A 20,780-nucleotide genomic window follows, 5' to 3' on the forward strand; every position below is an offset into this window, starting at 1 on the left:
CCCTTAAATTGATAAGTATTTCTACGTACACACACATAGATCGTTGAAATAATTGCGTCAGCACGTTTTCCAATCTGGATGTTCCTTCGGTCTGCATTCAACTGGACATTCAACTCTTAAAGGTTTCAGATCAACTGCAATTCTAGATCCCACAAAGTTGAAAAGTGAGTCGTTCCGTTTTACTGGCCAAGGTGACGTGTCGTTAAACTTGTTGCAGTTGTAGCTGTCATGCTGGAGAGACCTGCCTGTTAATTTTAAAAAAATGTAGGCTGATCAGTTACAAATAACATATAATCTTTTTTATAAGTAGGAATATTATTGTATAGTTAAGTAAATAATTTTTAAAACTAATCTTAAAAGCATAAATATTGTAAATAGAGTACATGATATACTTTTGATAATAGGAAAAGTAATTCCCGTTGCTACAACATGATATCACAGAATGTAAATTTTGTAACATTTTATTATTATAATACAGTTCAAAATTTGAAGATTAAGAAAATGGGATTGTATGACATTAAATTGTTCACTTTTTTCTTAGATTGTAGAAAAACAACGGATCAAGCATTAGTGAGTTAGGAAAAATTACAAATTTTTCGTTGTTGTTGGTACGGTGAGATTTGCTTTCACTATTCTCATGTTATTGATCAATTGCAAATAACAGTTAAGCTTCTTTGGTATTGTACATACATACATGCATACACACACATATGTATATACAAGAAAGTTTCAAAAGTTTCGTAGTTGTAACTTTTGAGCAAAGGCACAATTTCTAAAAGAAAAAAAAAACCTAAAATTTGATTTGTATGCCCATTAATGTTTGACAGTTTAAAGTTTTGCAAGGTTACTTAGAATCTACTGAAAGAGCAAAAATTAAGCTTTCATTTGACACCTAAATGAGCCCAATAACATCAAAAATAAGGAAGTTATGGTAATTTTAGTTCCATGATGCTGAGTGCCAAAAAGTGAAATTGAAGCAATCTCCCCTGCCCATTTCTCATCCAAAAAATTGGAAAAAAAATAATTTAGCATAATTTCATTGGTATTAATGTACGAAAAAAAATTGAAGAAAATCTGAGACATTGAAGCACGGTCATGTTTTAAAATTAGGTGATTTGACATGACCCATATATGAGTTTTTTTCTTAAAATATCGTTATTCTATAAACTTTGTTAACTCATTGTAATAATATATGGCAGTTTGAGTTATTCATTATGCTAGTATTGTTTTATTTATATGTAATTAATAATTGGGAGAGGCGCTGCAGTGTTTGATTTATGTGTTTGTATATTTTCGTATGATCGTTTGTCTGTTGCTTTCTTATTGTTTCCAAGAATGGATGTTTGTCGGTGATCATAATGTTTCAATTGTTGTGTTTCCTTAGGTCAAATATGTGAGTACTTCTGTTTGATTATTCATTCTAGCTTTGTATGAAAAATGGTTTGCATATATAAATTGGGATCGTAGATGAAAGTTTAATAAGTTTTGGTTTGATAGGTGAATATTTTTATTAGAGAAACGTTGCGTTTGACTTTTCGTATTTGGTGTCAAATGAGTGGCAGTTTGAGTTATTCAGTATGCTAGTATTGTTTTATTTATATGTAATTAATAATTGGGAGAGGCACTGCAGTGTTTGATTGATGTGTTTGTATATTTTCGTATGATCGTTTGTCTGTTGCTTTCTTATTGTTTCCAAGAATGGATGTTTGTCGGTGATCATAATGTTTCAATTGTTGTGTTTCCTTAGGTCAAATATGTGAGTACTTCTGTTTGATTATTCATTCTAGCTTTGTATGAAAGATGGTTTGCATATATAAATTGGGATCGTAGATGAAAGTTTAATAAGTTTTGGTTTGATAGGTGAATATTTTTATTTGAGAAACGTTGCGTTTGACTTTTCGTATTTGGTGTCAAATGAAGTAATTGCAAGGAATAGTGAAATTCCAGGTGTTTATTTAATATTTGTTGATGAGTAAATTGTATAATTGTAGGGAATTATTATTGTGATATATATCTATAGTCTGTCATAGTTAATTGTTCTCATACTTTCCGAAAACATACAAACACCAAATTGCACACACATGTTCAACGTGTTGGTGTGCGTAACGGGAACGGCGAAGAAAGAAACGTCGTTTATGTTTGAAAAAACAGCATTAAAATTTGTTTTCGTTTGGCAGCTCAAGTCGAAAAAATGTGAAATTTGAAACGGCTGTTACTACAAAGTCGAAATTTCGTACTCACGTTTATTCTGTTGTGTAGTTTGCGAGACGGTGTTTAAAGTTGAAAAAATAGTCATTTTGGGTGTAAGATTGTCTATTCAAAGACTCAAGGGAGCTCTAATTCTAGCCTACTTGCAGATATGGTGGAAACACGAAATTCCGTTCAAATGTGCAGATTAAAGTGTAAGTAAGGGAAAAAAATCGATCATGTTGGCCAAGTCCTCATCTTCGATTCAATAAGCGGGTCAAAAGTTTGTAACCGTGAAAATTGTAACCTGTGCTCACGGTAAATCAATCAAGCTTATGTACGGTATATAATTAAGGATGAAGGGCAGCTTAAGTGAAGCAACAAATCGTTGGAAAAGACGCCATGTTGAATGCAGTAGCTTGGCTCACAGGTAACGCATCCGCTTACTAAATAGGCGGCCTGGGTTCGATTCCGGCAAAACCTTGTTTGTCTGATTTTTTTCCCTATCACGATTGTTTTGTATTAGGAAAGAAGATTTTGTTTGTATTGCGCGAACCAAGTATTTTCGTTTTTACATGCGTTTTCTAAAGAATATCTAATTAAATATTATAAATAGCTTCAAACAATAAGAACTAAAAATGAAAATAATAAAGAGGATAATTCAATACTACATAAACCAATTAAAGTTTTCTGCCTACTTATTGTCTATATACGAAGTTTCTTGAGCATGTCCCAGTTCTACGTTGCTCATCCACGCTAAATCATTGTTAACGGTTGTAAAGGATTTTGAATACATTGTTTACTAGCAGTTCAAGATGATATTAAGGAAATAATGAAGTTTGAATTGAAGTGTGTTTGGTGAGAGGTCTCTGCAGTAAAAGGATGTAAATTCATCTACACTACTTTTTCACAAATTAACACAGTCCATGTCAAAGCCATGAGCGGTGGTGTGGGGGCGAAGCCCCCAGCGAGCGTCAGCGAGTAAACATCTATTATCAAATTTTAATTACAGATTCACATATATGTAGATCTGTGAAACTTTAGTACACAACTCAAGTAAGTAAGTTCTGTAAAGTTTAGGAGTATGTTAACGCATAAAATTGGTTAATAAATACGTAGTAATTTAAACTGCTACTCACCAATCGTTACAGGCCAAAGAATACCCGCAAGGATAGCCTGATCCAATCCTTTCCATCCAGCTTTTCTTCCTCTTTTTAACATTTGCTCCCATGTGCTCGTAAATTGCGATCTGTTAGTCTTTACCACTGCACCCCACATTCCAGCTAGAACGTTTAAACACAAATTAAAATTTTGTAACTTTTATACATTGACATTAAATAGTGAGGATTACGAGGTAACAGATAACTGCTGTTTTAGTGGCAGGTAAGTCGACTGGTGGAAGACAGTAAAATATATTTACTTGCTATGTCGATTTTCTAATTGAGATGGGTAGTTTGATTCATGTTACTATATACTGTGATATTAAGATAAGAGTGCTGTAGTACTTTTCAAAGTATTCACGTCGTGTACAATCATAGGTTGAATAAATTTGATAAGTGATTTAATAGAATTTCTGGTAATTACAGGTAGTGATCTTAGCGACATCGCTTTAATGTTTAGTAATTGCAACAAGTCTGACCTAACAAATGTTAATTCCTTCTATACTTACTCTTAAACAGGTACGTTCTGTGTTTTTTTTATGTGGAATTCCTAGTCATAGAGAATTACAATGTAGATATAAGTTTGGAACTGATGGCGGTAGTATTTTATTTTTATGAATGGTCTGCGATACTACGGACAGACGTCTGGAGACTTTCTTTGGATAAGAGAATTGAACTCTGAGGGAGAAGTGGCGGCCGATATATATATATATATATATATATATATATATATATATATATATATATATATATATATATATGTATGTATGTCACGGAACATGATTGCTTTACAACAAACAATATTGAAACAAAACTTCAGTGGTTTTCAATCTTTGTGACAATCTACGGTAACCCAAATAGGCTCGATCAAACTTCTAAATTACGTAGTTGAACTGTACAAGACAAAACTTGACTGACAGATGAAACTTAATCAATCCAAAAATGGATGATGAGAAAATCTTACTTCTTAAATTGGAAGCCCGTTTCTAGTATGCAATATACAAACATTCACACATTCCATATTTATCAATTTTCTAGTTGTTCAATCAGAATTGCAATATTTCACGTCGTATCACTACGTTTATGTATTTGATATATTCTACTTTCACAGTGCTTTAAGTTACTTTTCTGTTTGTTTACTTGTTAGTTTAGAACAGCGTTTCCCAACCTTTTTCAACTTGCGGCACACTTCAGGGTAACTTGAATTCTCGCGGCACACATATTATTATTATTATTATTATTATTATTATTATTATTATTATTATTATTATTATTATTATTATTTTTTTTTTGAAAATATAAAATACTGTAGTATTTTTTTCTGATTACTGACATCCTTCTCACAGAGAAGAAAGCTAGACCACTGTTTTTTCCCCGTGGTAAATCATTATGCTTATTTTTCATTTTAATTTAAAAATAGAAAACAATTACAATCAGATATAGGGCTCAAGTTGTTAAAAATACACTTTTTTTTTTTCGAAAACTCTATCCAACCTTTCATTAAGAAGGAGGATCACTAAATAACGAACGAACAAACGAATCTCTTTTACTTTTAAAACACAAATATAGGTAATTCGTATGCATGTTTACTTTGCCGGAAGGATTTAATAATATTTTAAAATTTCAAGTTACGAAATAGTCTGCAACAATAAAGAAGCAATAATGGTCATAACAATGATAACAAATACTTTTTTTTTCAAAATTAGAAATGTACAGAAAAATGTTCTACAGAAAAGTAACACAGTATGAAACTTTAAATTTTAGATTCATAGTAGTAATTTGAAATACAAATATACCTTTTTCTGTATGTCTTGCAATTTGATTGCTATAGAATTAATAATTTTGTTCCGATTTCCTCGCGGCACACCAGCGACCCATTCGCGGCACACCACTGTGCCGCGGCACACCGGTTGGGAAACGCTGGTTTAGAAACTTAGAACTTAAATTTTACGCACTTCCGTATCAATTAGAGTCCTAGAATTTTGTACAACTACGTAGCTCCGATGACAATAGAATATTTTAGCATAATCTTTGTTCTAACTTATCATCTTACCGTAAGGTTGAGTTATTACAAATCTATTTAGATTGTATATTAGTATAAGCAACGTCAGTTAACAAATTACGGATTATTTCAAAGGATGACAGAGTGGATCAGAATTGGTTCGAGTCATGTGGCGCCTCTAATGGAACAGCAAGACCATCTCCAAACTTACAAATAGCTCCCTGATTGACGTGATACTCTATCAGATTTTCAGAATTGGAAAGCTTCTGCTTAAAAATCTGACATGATGTCCAGTTTAAGTGTAATCGGATAATTGGAAAATGAAATTCTCAACTTTAGCGCTGAGAACAATCTCTATACAGTATGGCCTCGAGAGACTTTTTGTCAGGTAATTTGTTCTCAGAACATATTTATGTTTTTGGAGAATAGTTCTACTTTATGAAAATAATAATAATTAATAATAATAATAATAATAATAATAATAATAATAATAATAATAATAATAATAATAATAATAATAATAATAATAATAATAATAATAATATCTAAAGCGACAGATGCAGCGTTCGTTTACTCTTGGATTAAATAGTGGTAGTGATACAATTATTACTTTTCAGTGTCTAGTTTCAAATTTTCTAATTTATAGGAAGTGCCTTGTAAGTTTTTATTGGTTTTCATATGGGACACAAAATCAGTGGCCCAATATGCAGTGCCAGTTTTAAGTACGTACGTATCTGCGCTCCGAAAATTGGTATAGTTTACATTTTTAGATTTTTTAAATCTTTTTGTTTGAACAAATACCTACATTTGTGTAGAATTTTGAATTTCTTTGTTTACAGGAAATATCCTATTATAACTTACGTGTTTGAATTATTATTTATAAGTGATTCAGACCTGAAAGTTTCCATGCTTACAGGAAGGACGCTGTAAGTTTTTAATCGTTTTCACAAGTTAGTGTTAATGTGATTTTGTTATTTCACTAATCCTCCCTTGGAACAGGATTTTTTTTTTACTTTTCTTGCAGCTTATGTATTTTGTGTGTGTGTGTGTGTGTATGTGTTAGATTTCAATTGTGCGCATTTACAGAAGGTATCGTACAAATTTTGAATCGTCTCCATAAGTGACCTAACAATATGAAATTTTTGTCATTTTCCCCTAACTTTCCTCCACTGATTGGAAATTACGAATTTTCAAGTCTTTTTCTTTTTTTTCTTTTTTTTTTCTTTTTTTTTTTTTTTACTTATAGCCTACCATGAAACCTATGTTTGTGCCAAATTTCAAGTTTCCTTGTATACAGGCGCTATACTATAGGTTCCAAATGCCGTAATTATTTATAATCTTGCCGTTTCCACCGAATTTTCCTCCTTGGAAGGGAATGTTCCAGTTTTCAGATTTTTTCCCCTTCTTTCATAAATCCTACCTTTGTACCAAATTCAAGTTTTCATATCTGCAGGTTTTGAATACACTATAGGTTTTGCAGTGTTGGGTAAGTTACTTGTAAAAATGTAACGCGTTACAAGTTACTTTACTTTCTCTTAAAATGTAACGCATTACTAACGCGTTACTTGCCTCAAAAAAGTAACTGTTACTTTACTTCGAAAGTAACGCGTTACTAACGCGTTACCGTACTTTTAGGTCCGAAACTTTGAATATGTGAAAAAATCCTATTACTTCAGTTTTCCGTACTACTATTAGTACCGCTATTATTATTATTATTATTATTATTATTATTATTATTATTATTATTATTATTATTATTATTATTATTATTATTACACTGTGTATAAACATGAAAGATAGGCGGTTTATATCTGAATACTAAAAAAAATAGTTGAATGCCAACCTCGGTAGTCGTGAAGTGTAGGAGTCAAGGACATTGTTCACGAGCTTCTGAATTTGGGTTGGGAGTCTAGGTTGAGTATTCGGACTCAAGCCAAACATTGTTAAAAGTTATAGGTCAGTGGCCAAATATCTTCAAAACTGCTCGGCCCGGGTTTAGAATAGTCAACGACTCGAGCAGATCGGCTCACAGCTCATTCATTATCGACCCAAACCGAGGAGTGAGCCGAGCCAACAGCTCATCTAACCGAGTCGGCTAGAGCCCTTCGCTCAGTTGAGTCGAACCGAGAAGATGGCTCATCCCAACCAAGCCAGCTCAAGCCGATGGTTCACCCCAAGCGAGCCGGCTCGAGCCATCGGCTCAGTTAAGCCGAGCCGAGCTAAGTTTGTTATAAAAAATCTCTTGTAGTCTCGCTATCGAGACGAGACGAGATGCGAGCAGTATCCCCTCTCGTGAGCTACACTAAAAGTATTCCATATTATTGCTTAGCTTACATTTCTCATGGTTTTCGCTTTTCCAGTGTAATCAGGCCATGATTTCAAAATAAGTTAAAACGATCGAGCCATTTATCAAACTCTACTCGACTCGAAACTCGACGCCAAAAACAGTGAATTGGCTCGGAACTCGACTCGAGAATATTACTTTTAAATCGACTCGAAACTCGACTTGGATTCGAGTCGAGTTTTAGCTTGACTTGTGCCCATCCCTATGCGTCAGAAAAATAGTTGCTTATTATTATTCTGCTAAACTAATTATATAATAATAACAATGTTGCTATGTAAAATTAAAAATACAGAATATAGAGAAACATTACACTACAACTGACAAAATGAGAACACATGAACTGGGGGTGAATCGAAACTTGCCAATAACTGTAAAATCGATACATGCTTTTTAAAGCTAGTAGTTCCAAACTCTATAATCAACGGGACTTTAGGATTTGCAAACTGATCTAAAAGAACTCTAATATTACATACCATCAATAAAGTAGGCCCTCTCATCAGAACACAGTTTATTCATATTAACCCCTTACTGAATGTCGTTAATTATGACACCCTAGTTGTTGATAAATATTTCCCTCCGGGGCACCACTTTACTTTTAAATTCTGTTCACTATCATCTTCAGCTTTTAAGAGAAAGTATTCTTTCAAATGTTCGAACGATAAAATATTTTCGTTCTCCATCTTTATAAAAACAACACCAAACAAAGTAAAACAGACTACCAGTACCATTGCACTCGTAGTTCACTCACTGAATGTATTGGTTTGGAGCTGTCAAAATCTAAGACAAAATCTTCCAGGTGCTTGCAATCAGTACACGTTATTTCCCTGAGGCTGTCTTCATCTTCCGAAAGCAGCAAGCGGCACTATATTTTGTTATATAAATAAACAAATCAAATTGTATCTATGAATGTATTTGCAAGCCTACCAACGTAAAGTTCGTAAGTCGAAACGGGAAAATGCACATCGAGATTTCCCGTTCCGCCTTACATTAAGATGAAAAGTGATAACAGGTTTTACGTGCAAATTTCATTGCTAGAGGTCATAAGGCGAAATTGGAAAAGACGAACAGTGCAGGAATCGTCGGTCACTGACATCGTTCATGCTCCATTGTTCCATTCTGAGAAATTCACTTACAGGAAAGAAACATTTGTTTCCGAAAAAATGTATACATATATTGTAGTTACTCATCCGAAATGTAACGCGAAAAAGTAACTCAAACTAGGTACGTTACTTAAAAAATTTGTAACGCGTTACCGTTACAGTTACTTTGGAAAAAATTTAACGCGTTACTAGGAAACGTTACTTAAAAAGTAACGCGTTACGTGCGTTACGTTACTTCCCAAGACTGAGGTTTTGAATCAAGGAGGTAATTATATGTAATTTTGCCCTTGCCCTGTAATTTTTTTTCCTTGGAGGGGTAGATTTCCAGCTTTCAGATCCCCCCCCTTTACTTGCATCACAAATCCTACATTTGTGACAAATTTCAAGTTCCCTTGTCTACAAGAAGCACCTTAGAGGTTTTGAGTTATGTTATGTAACTATATGTCACTTTGCCTTTGCTCCCTAATTTTCTTCCTTGGAGAGAAAATTTCTTTTTTGTATGAGGTGCCCCAGCAAAAGAGATGAACTTAGTTTGATTACTGAATACCTAATTGAGGAAGAGTGACAAATAGTTTTACATCATTATAACGGGTAAATGTTTTGGTTTAAGAATATCAAATTTAATTTACACTTTCCGTGTGGTTTCAACAATACACTTTCCGTGTTGTTTCAACAAGATGGATTTACCTGCCACACCTCCCACGAGATGATCGCTTTCTGCGTGAGAAATTCCCAGGTTGAGTTTTCTCTAGCAATGGCTATCAGATCTGGCCAGCTGGGTCATCTGCCCTTATTCCTTGTGAATACTTCCTTTGAAGATTTCTAAAATCAAAAACCTGAGCAGATATAGCGAGAAATTGAAGTGTTATCAGCTGCATCGATGAGCAAGTGTGTGAAAAACATTATAAATGCCAAAATAAAGTGCTGGTTTTTGTCATCTTTTATTTTTTAATAGTAACATTCGCCCATTATAATGATATAACAATGTTTGCCATTATACATAGACTTCTACAATGGCAAGGCAAAAACGGGGGGGGGGGGGGGGGGCAGTTTGTGCCAAATTTCAATTGTCCACGTTTACAAGAAGTACCCAATAGGTTTTAGTGAGTGCCAAAATTTTAAGTTGTTTGAACCTTCACGACCCTTCATCTCATAAAAGATTTAATATTGAACACTGAAATTTTATATATGTCATGATCTTGTACAGGTTAGTGACGTAGACAATTTTCTTTGCACTATTTACATGGGAAACAAAATTATGAATGTCTTAAAGAGGCGTGAGTTGCTTCGTGTAGATGACATACGGTCTGCTCCAGCTCTGAGTAAGCGAGAAATTGACTAGGTTCACCAGTATGTGCTTAAATTTACCACAATGCATAAATTTCGTCAATGGTTAACTGCATTCAGGGAAACAGGAAGTGTGCGTGTGCGTGAAGCACTGGACGCTCGGCTCGGCAACAGACGGATTGGAAGGGAGGGACCTATTCCATGGCCTCCAAGGAGCCCTGATATGACTCCATTGGACATTTTTTCTTCTGGGGGCATATCAAGAATCTTGTGTATGCAGAGAAAATTCGTAATGTTCGCCATCTCATCGAACGAATAGTGAATTGCGTGGCAACCGTCCCCCCAGACATGCTGGCCAGGACATGGCAAGAGATAGAGTACCGTTACGATGTGTGCCGTGCCACTAACGGGGCTCATATTGAACTTTATTAAATTGTTAAAACAAACGTGAAAATGTAAGCTTTCCAATCATGTATAACACATGTATGTACGTTTTTTACTTAATTAAAATATTTTGCCTCAAAATCCCGGAGTTCTTTTATAGACACACTGTATTTTTCTTTAGTACTCATATTGAAGTAAATGGCACGAGATAACTCAGGATAGAAGTCAATATTTTTTTCTACCTTTTTTTCTGTACATTAGTAATGATTTATACAGAAATAATTTAAATATATACTACCCTGCATTCAAACTGCTAAAACGAACAATAAAAAAATTAGTACTTTTGCTTAAAAAAGTTAATTTCAGCCATAAGGGTTTAGAAGTTCTTTAACGGTTGTTATCATAATGTTCATAGATTTTCTCAGTTACTTACTCACTGGTGGGTGCTTATTTTGTAGTTTAATATCCCACGATTATGCACCAATGCTAAGGAAGATGATAATGATGAGATAGTTGATAATGACGGTTCTATTTCTAAGGATCCCAGATTTTGCGACAAAAAACAGGGACATCCTGCGATATAATTTATACTACAGAATCCGCGATGAAAATTTACGATATACATTGTATACAATTACGATCACATTTACTGACCGATTACCGTCAATTCTGGCTACCATTGGATGTCGTTCTATCTCTCACCTTTCAGTGTCTAATGGATCGGGATATTATTAAGAATTGGACGGAAGTGTTGAAACTTCTTCTTAAAAAAAAAAAAATAATAATTAAGAATGACATCTTTCAGGTCCGAATGTATATCTAAATGAAGTACACAAACGTTGGTACATTGTTTTGTTTTCAAGATTTTCAATGAAATCTACATATCATTCAGAATATGGGAAAGACGAAATCCAGATGTAATTGAGCTGAGCGAAGCGAAGCTCTTATACTCGGGTTAGCCGTTTGGTTGTCCGCGAACTCCTCCTAGACCGTTTGGCCGATCTCAACCAAACTTAGCACGCTGATAGAGTATGTCGTGCTGAGTGACAACATAGGTCGAAATCAAAAATCCGATGTACCATCGAGGAATAATCACCGAAAAACGCTTCCTCCTAGACCGTTTGGCCGATCTCAACCAAACTTAGCACGCTGATAGAGTATGTCGTGCTGAGTGACAACATAGGTCGAAATCAAAAATCCGATGTACCATCGAGGAATAATCACCGAAAAACGCTTCCTGATTACGTAGTTTAAGCTCGCTCAGCTCATTTCATTGCAATCGGGTATATCCATTGCATTCCTAGTTATATTCTTGAATCTGGTTCCTTATAGTAGCATTAATCTGGCAAAAGTGGAAGTATTCAAGATTGAGTTTTCATACTATCCACAGACAGGAAGTGAATCGATTGTGTTATGAAGTAAATTCTAGTAAATTACATGTAAATGTGGTAACATATTTCTTTTCTGTACATTCATGTAGTTTTCAGTACAACGTGTATTGAATTTCAGTACTATTTTTCGTTTTATTAATTTATTTATTTTTGTTCTTTGGAACAAGGGCAAAGAACACAAAATATGTTGTAGTATGTAATATATATCCAGTGGCGTATTTAGGGGGCTATCGGGCTCAAGCCCCTCGAGATGAATTTGTTAGTTTTTCGCATTCCACGTACAACAATAATAATCCTTCTTACCATTTCTAAGAATTTCACTGACTTTCTATTTTCCTATGCTGTTTGTTCAGAAATAATACTGTATTTGTCAGATTCCATTCCATGTAAGAACTGCATTCTTTTTTCTTTCTTTCGTCCATTCTACTCTTCTGTTTCTTTTTCTTAGTTGTTACTTTCTTTCGTTGCTACCATCATACTTTCGACCGTTGCTAGTTGTGAATCAAGTCGGCCGTCGTCGGTAACACCAAAACTGAGAGAAGCTTATAAGCGAAACTGGTGTTCCACACCAACTTGCACTGATATCAACATAACGGGACTTTAGTTATTATAGTAAAGGAATATTTTACATCGTTTAGTTATAAAGAAAAATAAATGTTTGAATTAAAGAAAAGAAAGAGGAGGGAATAAGTAGCCCTTGAAATTAGGTACGTCAAAAGGATGCTTCCTTTTTCTTCTATGAATATAATAAAAGGTCAGATTCACTGCTAAATTTTTGTGGGTATCATATCATATAAGATTCACCAGTCTGTAATTCTTGCCATTAAAACTGCAACCAGTATATTTCAGCTTCAACTTGTCTCAGCATTTTCTTTCAGGTACAGATAAATAAAAACTGAATATTTCCATTTTTTTTCTAAAATGAAATCATTAAGTTGAAATGAGATTAGAAATATTCAACATGTGTTTGCAAGAGCGTCATTTTAGATTTGCCTGGGGAAGAGGAGGGAGTAAGATCCTCAACCAACATACGAGTTTCACGTTCTTTTCTAGTATATTAGTAGACAATCGATTGAAATATATTTAATTCTCAAATTCAGGTGGGTAATTGCCCCCTGCTTCCTCGTGTTGTGCATAGCCCCCGAAACAAAATCCAAAATGCGTCACTAATATATAAAGAATTATTTTGTCAAAGTGCTTATTATATCTATGTGACTTGATGTGACTTAAGTCCTGTTGAATAAAACTAATACCAACTTTTAATTGCGTTTTCCTCAAACCATCATTTTGACTATCGACCATTTGTCAGAAGAAAAAAAAACAATTCAATTTATATTGGCAGAAACTTTTAAACTTTTCTCTCGTTGTCTAGATAATTAAGTGTTGTTAGTGATGCTATATTATTTCTGAATTACCGAGAATTTTGGAAGTGTGAACAGGATGATCCCTCATAATATGAAATGTAAGATTGGATTCCAGCCACTCGTTGACTGCAGCTAATTCCCTGCTAGAAAACCGGCTGTCGAGATCTCTGCTTACAAATACGTCCACTAATGGGTCTGCTAATGGAAGGAATCGCCACATGTTCTCTTGGCTACCTGTGAAAAAAGCATAAGTAAATTACATCTGATATAACACTAGCAGCATACTTAAGCTAATAGTCAGGACATGGTCACGACTAGGGACATTTTCTGAGAATTACTAAATAGTTTTCTCGAGGCTCATACCTGTCATAATAATTGCCGATTAGGATTGTTTCATACTAAGTTTTTAAATTTGTCAACAGGTGGCAGCACACCTGACAACTACTTATCAAATCATTCTATATACAGTGCTACAGTGCTGGAGAGTGTGTATTTAGAACACGTACACATCTGTGAGCTGTTATTATCTGGGTTGTTTCCGAAGCCTTTCATACACTGTTATTGTAAGCTACATAGGAGTATGTGGATATTGCATTTTGTACGAGTTTGGAACAATACTTTTCATGAAAACCAGAGGAACGTAACTCCAAAAGTGCGGTTTTCGTTTTCTTTATGTTTGGACATAATCTTTAAAGCCCCATTTGGTTTAAATAGAATGGAATGCCATCTGTTCTCCTTGTCGATCATCTGTTGTAATGTAGTTCAATTACCATCTTATTAAAAACACATCTTTCTAAGAAAATAGTATTTTTGTCTTCGCCTGCCTGTAAACCTACGAAAATGGAGTTACGTCCCTCTGGTTCTCATGCGACAGATTCTCAGTACTAAAGAGACTTCAAAACGTGAAACCAGACAATGTGAAAGAATGGAAGGAAATAATTGCCCCGGTGCAATGAAGCCCTACCACAAGTACCAGATGAATATCAATACGTCTCGGTATTCCACATATGCACACGTAGCGGACAATCCGTATCCATTTTTCAGCAACCGGTGCAATACTTAAACGTGGTGTGGTGTTGGCCACTTTATCCTTCATAAACGCTTAAATGCACAGCAGCATACCTTCATCTGTTACATGCTTATTTGACGGATCAGTTAGATGATGTTCCTTTGTATACAAGACGGAATCTCATCTTGCAGCATGATGGAACACTAACTAACACCAGTCGGTTGATCATTGAACATCTGAATGCCTCCTATCATATTCTATGGATTGGTCATAGTAGACCTAGTTTGGTTACTTGGACATCTCGCTCTTCTGACCTCACCTCTTTTCATTTCTGTTTGTGGGGTGGATGAAGTAAGAGGTTTACAAGGAAAGGATGAATACAAAAAATGAACTGCCCGTTCACATTATGAATGCTGCTGAGTTAATCCGCCGCGAACATCATCGGGAGTTTCGTAGAGCAACGCAAGATGTCCTCTGATATGCTCACAAGTGCATTAATGTTGGTGGCTGCATTTTTGAGAATCTGCTGCGATTTGCTATGAGGGCTTTTCACCTCCTTACAATCGTACATGTCAGTACTGACCATCGTTGTTAACATTCCACTTTTGACCATTGATTACTTACTGAATTACGATGTACTGATTGCTGCTACAACAGAAATAAATGCAATAACAATTAGTTCACTACTCTTCTTGTAGTTTTTACTTACAAAAGTATGTCTACAACTTCATGTTTTACATGTTACTCTTGTTCTTTACGTTTTTCTACTTCGTTTTTATTTCTGTTCGTATCTAAATTATCGTTTAAAACCGGTCTCATGTTCATATATATGCTTAGAATCACCCATACTATCATTTCCCAGAATATGACCATCTTCTCGGGCACCCTGCATTTAGTTGTGGAAAGAACATACGAAAAATTTCTCTTATAGAATTTTGTAAAAACCGTGAGTTTAAAATTTGGTCCGAATACTTTGAAATGTATGGCCTCAGGTTAGGTACATACATTAGGACGAATAACCGGAGAAACATCCACAAGTAACTTTTGTGTTATGTAAAGACCATGAAATGTAAAAAAAATCCGTTGAAATTTAGAATTTGATATTTTCACGACCACCATACTTCACCATACTTCTTTCTCTGTTATCGTTTCTCAAAAACTAAAATTGTAGTATTTCCGTGCAATATCCCGTTTTTCTATGCCTTATTTCCTAACTTTCCTGATTATATTATTGGCTGGTACCAAGTAACTGAAGAATAAGTAGGTATTCCGCGACCATAAAAAAGAAACGAACTTTCCAATTTTGGAAAAGTTGTCCTTACCGGTTGAGTAGTTTGAAAGAGTGTCTCTAACAAACGCAAGTTCAGGAAGTTCTCTGTACATAATATACGAGATTTTATGAAAAGGTAAACGTACCTCCATTTCTCTACAGTAGATTTGAGTGAACAATTAAAGAAGAAATTGAAAACGTCATGCACAAAATCATGATCTTGACTGTTGTTATTTATGGACGTTGTGGCTTTGACACTGATTTAGAGAGACAATAGTGATTCCCTTGTCTCTTGAACAGTACTACATCCAGACTCAAATTCCATCTTTCATCACTGGCATACTAACAACAATTCACAAAATTTTTGTATTACGTATAATCAAACTATTATTAATAGTATGTAACGCATTGTATCTTAGATGCAGGAGACCAAATGTCCCGTTTTCAAAAGTTTTGTCCCTGTTTTTCAGAAACTCTCCGGTGTAGCAAGGAATACGCAAACTAGGAGCAAAATGTCTATATTTTTTTCTAAAAAAGAAAAACAGAAGTGTCCTGTTTTTGACTCACAGCTACATAGTAATTTCTTTTATGAACTTCAACAGTGTTCTCAAGAAATGCCCACTATTCTACAAGAACTTCAATCATCAAAAATATGAAAACTAACGACAATAAATTCAAGTTCCTGTTAAACGTTAAAAGATAACATAAGAATTAAAAGCAGAATAAGCTTAAATGAATATAAACTGATTATTTTGAAAACGCTCAAGACTTCCTTCTCACTGGGATGCATAACAATGCAACACTGACCACACGTGGAGGACTGCCAAAATATGCCACTTTGTCGAATCTCATTTCTTGATTTTCTAAATCTATTTATCCTGTCTTAGAACTTAGTTTTCATTAGCGATTTTCTTTTTATTTACATCATATTTTACTTCAATTTAGTCACTTTAAAGCACTGATTGAAAGAGATCATACTATTGGAATAAGTTAATATTCTAGATAATACTAATAATAATAATAGTGAGAGATTCTTACCTGAAATATTCCCTTCTCTTGGTAAATTTGATATATTACAGAAATCCAGAAAGTTGAATTTCTTTTCCAAGTCTTCAATACTTCTTGATAGCATCTGATCTGTTTGTGATACATTATGATAAACACGCATCGTCCAATTTGTGTAGAATTTTGGCAAAAGTTTGGCATTCTCCTCAATGCCCTAGAAGAGGAAATGATCTTAGGAATCTCTCAGAGAAAGGTAGAGAAAGTATTCAGTATTAAGAGAAAGTATTCAGTATTCTTTTAAATTGTAAAACAAATTATCAGACCCCATCAATATAACATTCGAAAGATATTTAAAGAAATCAAGACTAAACATTATCTAAATTATTAACAGACAATTACTCTATGCCAAAAGAATAAAATTCAACATTAAACCTGTGATGCGATGGTGGGACATCATACTCATGAAATAGCTGATAGATGAGATTATACCTTATATTTAAATGTAAAGAGAAATCGCAGTGAACTTACCGCGAAATATCCCCTAGTGTTATTTGAAGGTCCATAGTAACTGAAAGAAACCACTAGTTGATGTGGACCTCTAGCAGTCGCACGATCACTACACGTTGATTTCTCTAGTGTATTTAGCGTTGGACATAGAGTAGTGTGAGTTGATTGGTGCATACCAGTAACTGTTGGTTGTTCAGTAGTGTTCAAAAACTCATACGAATTCATAACATATCCCGACTTATGTTGAAATACATTTTGCAATGCTATGTATCGAAGTGCAATTCCTGTTACCAAGAGAAGCTTTGTACCAACCAGTAACTGTTTGATATTTAACATGGTGCTCCTAAAATATTGCCCAAATCGAAGTATGATTATTGAGTGTTCTGCCGCTTAGGACATTTGTTGTCATTTTTCTCACCATTCCGAAAGTTACCTAAAATGTAATAAGAGATCAATAAATCAATATTTCTATTAATATTAAATTTTATTTTACACTTTGACATTCGATATATATTACCTTCATATCATTAACTGCATTTCTATTTTCTATTTGTATTATATACTTACGGAGAATCTTGTATTATGTGAGGATATGAAAGAGAAATAACGAATTCGATTGTACCTTCAAAGTGTTCATGTACAAATACAGAGTGATTCAAAGAAACGGGAGATTTTGAAAGTTGTGTTTGGCAATAGTGGGCGTTTGATAACACTGAATAACATACGCCAGACTGTAAACGATGTCCTGTTATTTAGTTATCATGAATGCTTGGAGCGGTGCGCAACGTGTTTTCGCGATCAAATCGTTTTACAAGAACAATAACCTCGTTTATCTTTTGAAACATTAATTCACAAAATTGTCGTCGCATAGCATGATCATTGGATTTCAGTTTCTGGACGATCTACAACTTGTATGGATGACATTGCAAGTCCTGTACTAATATTCTTCGAACACTTGAACTGTGCAGCTGTAAAGATGCTGAGTGACGACGGATTGACCGTCATGCTTAAAACCTTTGTTGTGCAATAACTACAAAGATTTCCACATATTATTGACACAGCCTGGTTTCAACAAAATGGATCAACGTCCCACACAGCACGAATATCGACGGCTGCTGTACGCCAATTGATTGGGAAACGTGTAATTTCGAAAAATGGTGACATTCAGGGGCCTCCCAGATCCCCTGATTTGTCAGCTTGTAATTTCTTTTTGTGGTGTCATCTTAAAAGCAAAGTATTTCTTTAGTCGACCTTCTACAATGGAAGAATTGAAAGTCAAAATCCGAGAAGCAATTACCGAAAATTTCAGTTGAGATGTTTCGTCAAACCATGAACAACTAACGAAGAGATTACAGGAATGTTTGCATAGAGAAGTTCACCTACAAGATGTCATCTTCAAAAAATAAATTGTACTGTATGTGTTGTAATTGCATTATTTTTTCTATTTCCCGTTTTTTGAATCACCCTATTCTTATCAGTTCAAAGGAAACACCTAAAAATACAACTTACCAGATTCATATAATTGTACTATCTATTGCACCCAAAACAGCTCTGATACGACGTAGAATAGTCACAGAAGTTATGAACGGTAGCATTTGGAATATTATACCATTCCGTATGCAGTGTGTCACTATTTTGTGAAAGAAGATGCAGGCAAAAATTTCCGCCGGATTCGTGTCCGAAACGGAACAGATGTTCAATTATGTTCCGGTCTGGGGATCGATGAAATCAGGAAAGTGTACAACGTCATCCCAATGTTCGTCCAATCACACCGCAATAGCTCGAGCTATATGAATGATCGCATTATCATTCTCGAATATGGTGCTTCCCGGAAGCATCTGGACCATAGAATGTCAATGGTCTCCTAAAAGAATAACATAATCACGGGCAGTGCCGCGATCTTAAACACCGTACAGGAACCATTGGAAATCAGGATATTGTGCCTCATATAATCACAGAGCCAACGCCATGGTTTTTGTTTAGCTAGAGACATTACTGATCATACATTTCTTTGGACGTCAAATTTGAATACAGCCCATGGTTTGAAATAAAGTGATGATAACTCACCCGATCGTATCACACGTTTGCATCCATCAGTGATCCGTGTTACACGTAGCGCGGCACCATTGGTTTTATGATAAAGATATGGTCACTTATCAGTGATTTTGCCCATGCAACATGACACTGTATGTTCATGTAATGTAACTGTAGATATACCAGTTGACTTGACACCTAGTCTTCCGTTCTAAGTGCTGCTATCGGCTGAAGGAATTCCACTCTCTTTCTTTCGCTTAGTAATAGCTGAATTCTATTGACTGAAATCTTATTGGGTGTGTCGAGGGTGTGAGCTTTAGTTTGCATATTTGCCACGGATCAACACATTTTGGCAGCATTATAGCCGCGTATTGTTACTGTCAACGCAGGCTGCGGTAGGTGCTGCTTGAGTTTTCCGTCACTTGGACCGCAGTCGCACCACGGATCTGAGAGACATTAACTTCAGTACTCGGCTGAACTTTTCATGAAGAGTTTTCTCCGGAAAACTGTTCCACTTCACCAATATGGTTTTCCCGCAAGTTTTGTAGGCCGTTTCCACTATCACTTCACGAAACATCTAACAAATTTGATACTATTACTCCACACTGCGCTCACACTGACACCATATAACAGAACGCCAACAATTTGGCTTCACTTGAAATTAAAGAGTTCTCCAATATTACACTATCACAGTATGCTGAGTCCACCACAGGCTGCTGTTCTGCTACTCGTCACATAGTACCAGCGACACATTTCTTGATGTTAGTATAATTCGTGTAATATATAAAATTTTCTTACCAACGGATCAGGTTTCCATAATTTTAACAACCATCTATAGATACATTTTGACGACAAATTAATATGCAAAGTTCAAGGAAGATAATAAATTGTATATATATCGTGAGTGATGCAAATGAAACGTCTGCTTTGACCCCCGGTGGGAAACTCACCTCACATTGAGAAAAATCCGTTCTCTGGACTTCCGTATATTGTACAAATGTACGGTATCCTCTTGCTTCTACAGAAATCAGTACGGAGCATACGTTATCCATATGCTACATAGGCATTGCCCTTAGATGTTACATCATGCCGTTGCAGGATGTCCAACATCTAACAGTCTTCCGTATATTACATACATTTCACATTCGCAGAATTTTCACATTCGTCAGCTAAATGTTATATACGTCCATTTGTATGTGAGATCCTGACCGCTTATACGGTATTGTTTCATACGGAAAGTACGTATAGATGGAACATTTATACGGAAAGTATTATAAAACATGCGTTTTCAGTTATACGTCTGCTGTACATGAAGTCCAAAAACTACAGGAATTACTCATGTAACCTAGCTTTTTAAAAATGAAAATGAAATGAAATCTTTGAGTTCTACGTCCCACGGTTATGTCGTTTAGGCTAAAGGAGACGGTGATGATGAGAGATGAATGAAATGGTGAAATGAAGAAAGTGGGAGGAAACGGGAGAACCCCGAGAAAACCCACGCACACGGTGTTTGTCCACCACAAGGTTCACTTGGCGGGAGCAGGGTTTGAACCCGAGACCCCAAGCACCAGAGGTGAACGCTCTACCACTGAGCCACCGCGGCCCTCTCCTAGCTTTTTAAGTACGCTACCTACATTTTTTTTCTCAGTGCAGTATCGCGACACATGGATTCTCTAAGGTTACGTGCCTAACGTCACAGCCTTTATACACATCCAGCGAACAGGCTGGGATACCCA

At 35.3% G+C, this 20,780-nt stretch overlaps 1 protein-coding gene across 1 annotated transcript; it reads right to left on the reverse strand.

The window, feature by feature from the left end:
• Window positions 1-57: 57 nt before the first annotated feature.
• Window positions 58-17,346, reverse strand: LOC145679502 (uncharacterized). The gene is made up of 5 exons (XM_081750081.1): window positions 17,032-17,346; window positions 16,537-16,717; window positions 13,271-13,453; window positions 3,327-3,470; window positions 58-245 (listed from the first exon to the last, which is right to left on the reverse strand). Exons 1-5 carry the CDS (start codon window positions 17,344-17,346, stop codon window positions 58-60), a joined length of 1,011 nt encoding a protein of 336 aa, XP_081606207.1.
• Window positions 17,347-20,780: the final 3,434 nt, after the last annotated feature.

Source organism: Thermobia domestica, chromosome 2, assembly GCF_964235325.1.
Source record: "Thermobia domestica chromosome 2, izTheDome1.hap1.1, whole genome shotgun sequence".
In the NCBI taxonomy this organism is placed as follows: Eukaryota; Metazoa; Arthropoda; class Insecta; order Zygentoma; family Lepismatidae; genus Thermobia; species Thermobia domestica.

What these genes read in the sequence shown, in the direction of transcription:
- LOC145679502 (XM_081750081.1), bottom strand. Translation starts at nt 17,346, where the DNA reads ATGTTAAATATCAAACAGTTACTGGTTGGTACAAAGCTTCTCTTGGTA. An exon ending in TCACACTTCCAAAATTCTCG is followed by an intron (nt 3,471 to 13,270) that starts GTAATTCAGAAA and finishes TAAACGTTCTAG; the next exon opens with CTGGAATGTGGGGTGCAGTG. An exon ending in TCTTTGGCCTGTAACGATTG is followed by an intron (nt 246 to 3,326) that starts GTGAGTAGCAGT and finishes TAAAATTAACAG; the next exon opens with GCAGGTCTCTCCAGCATGAC.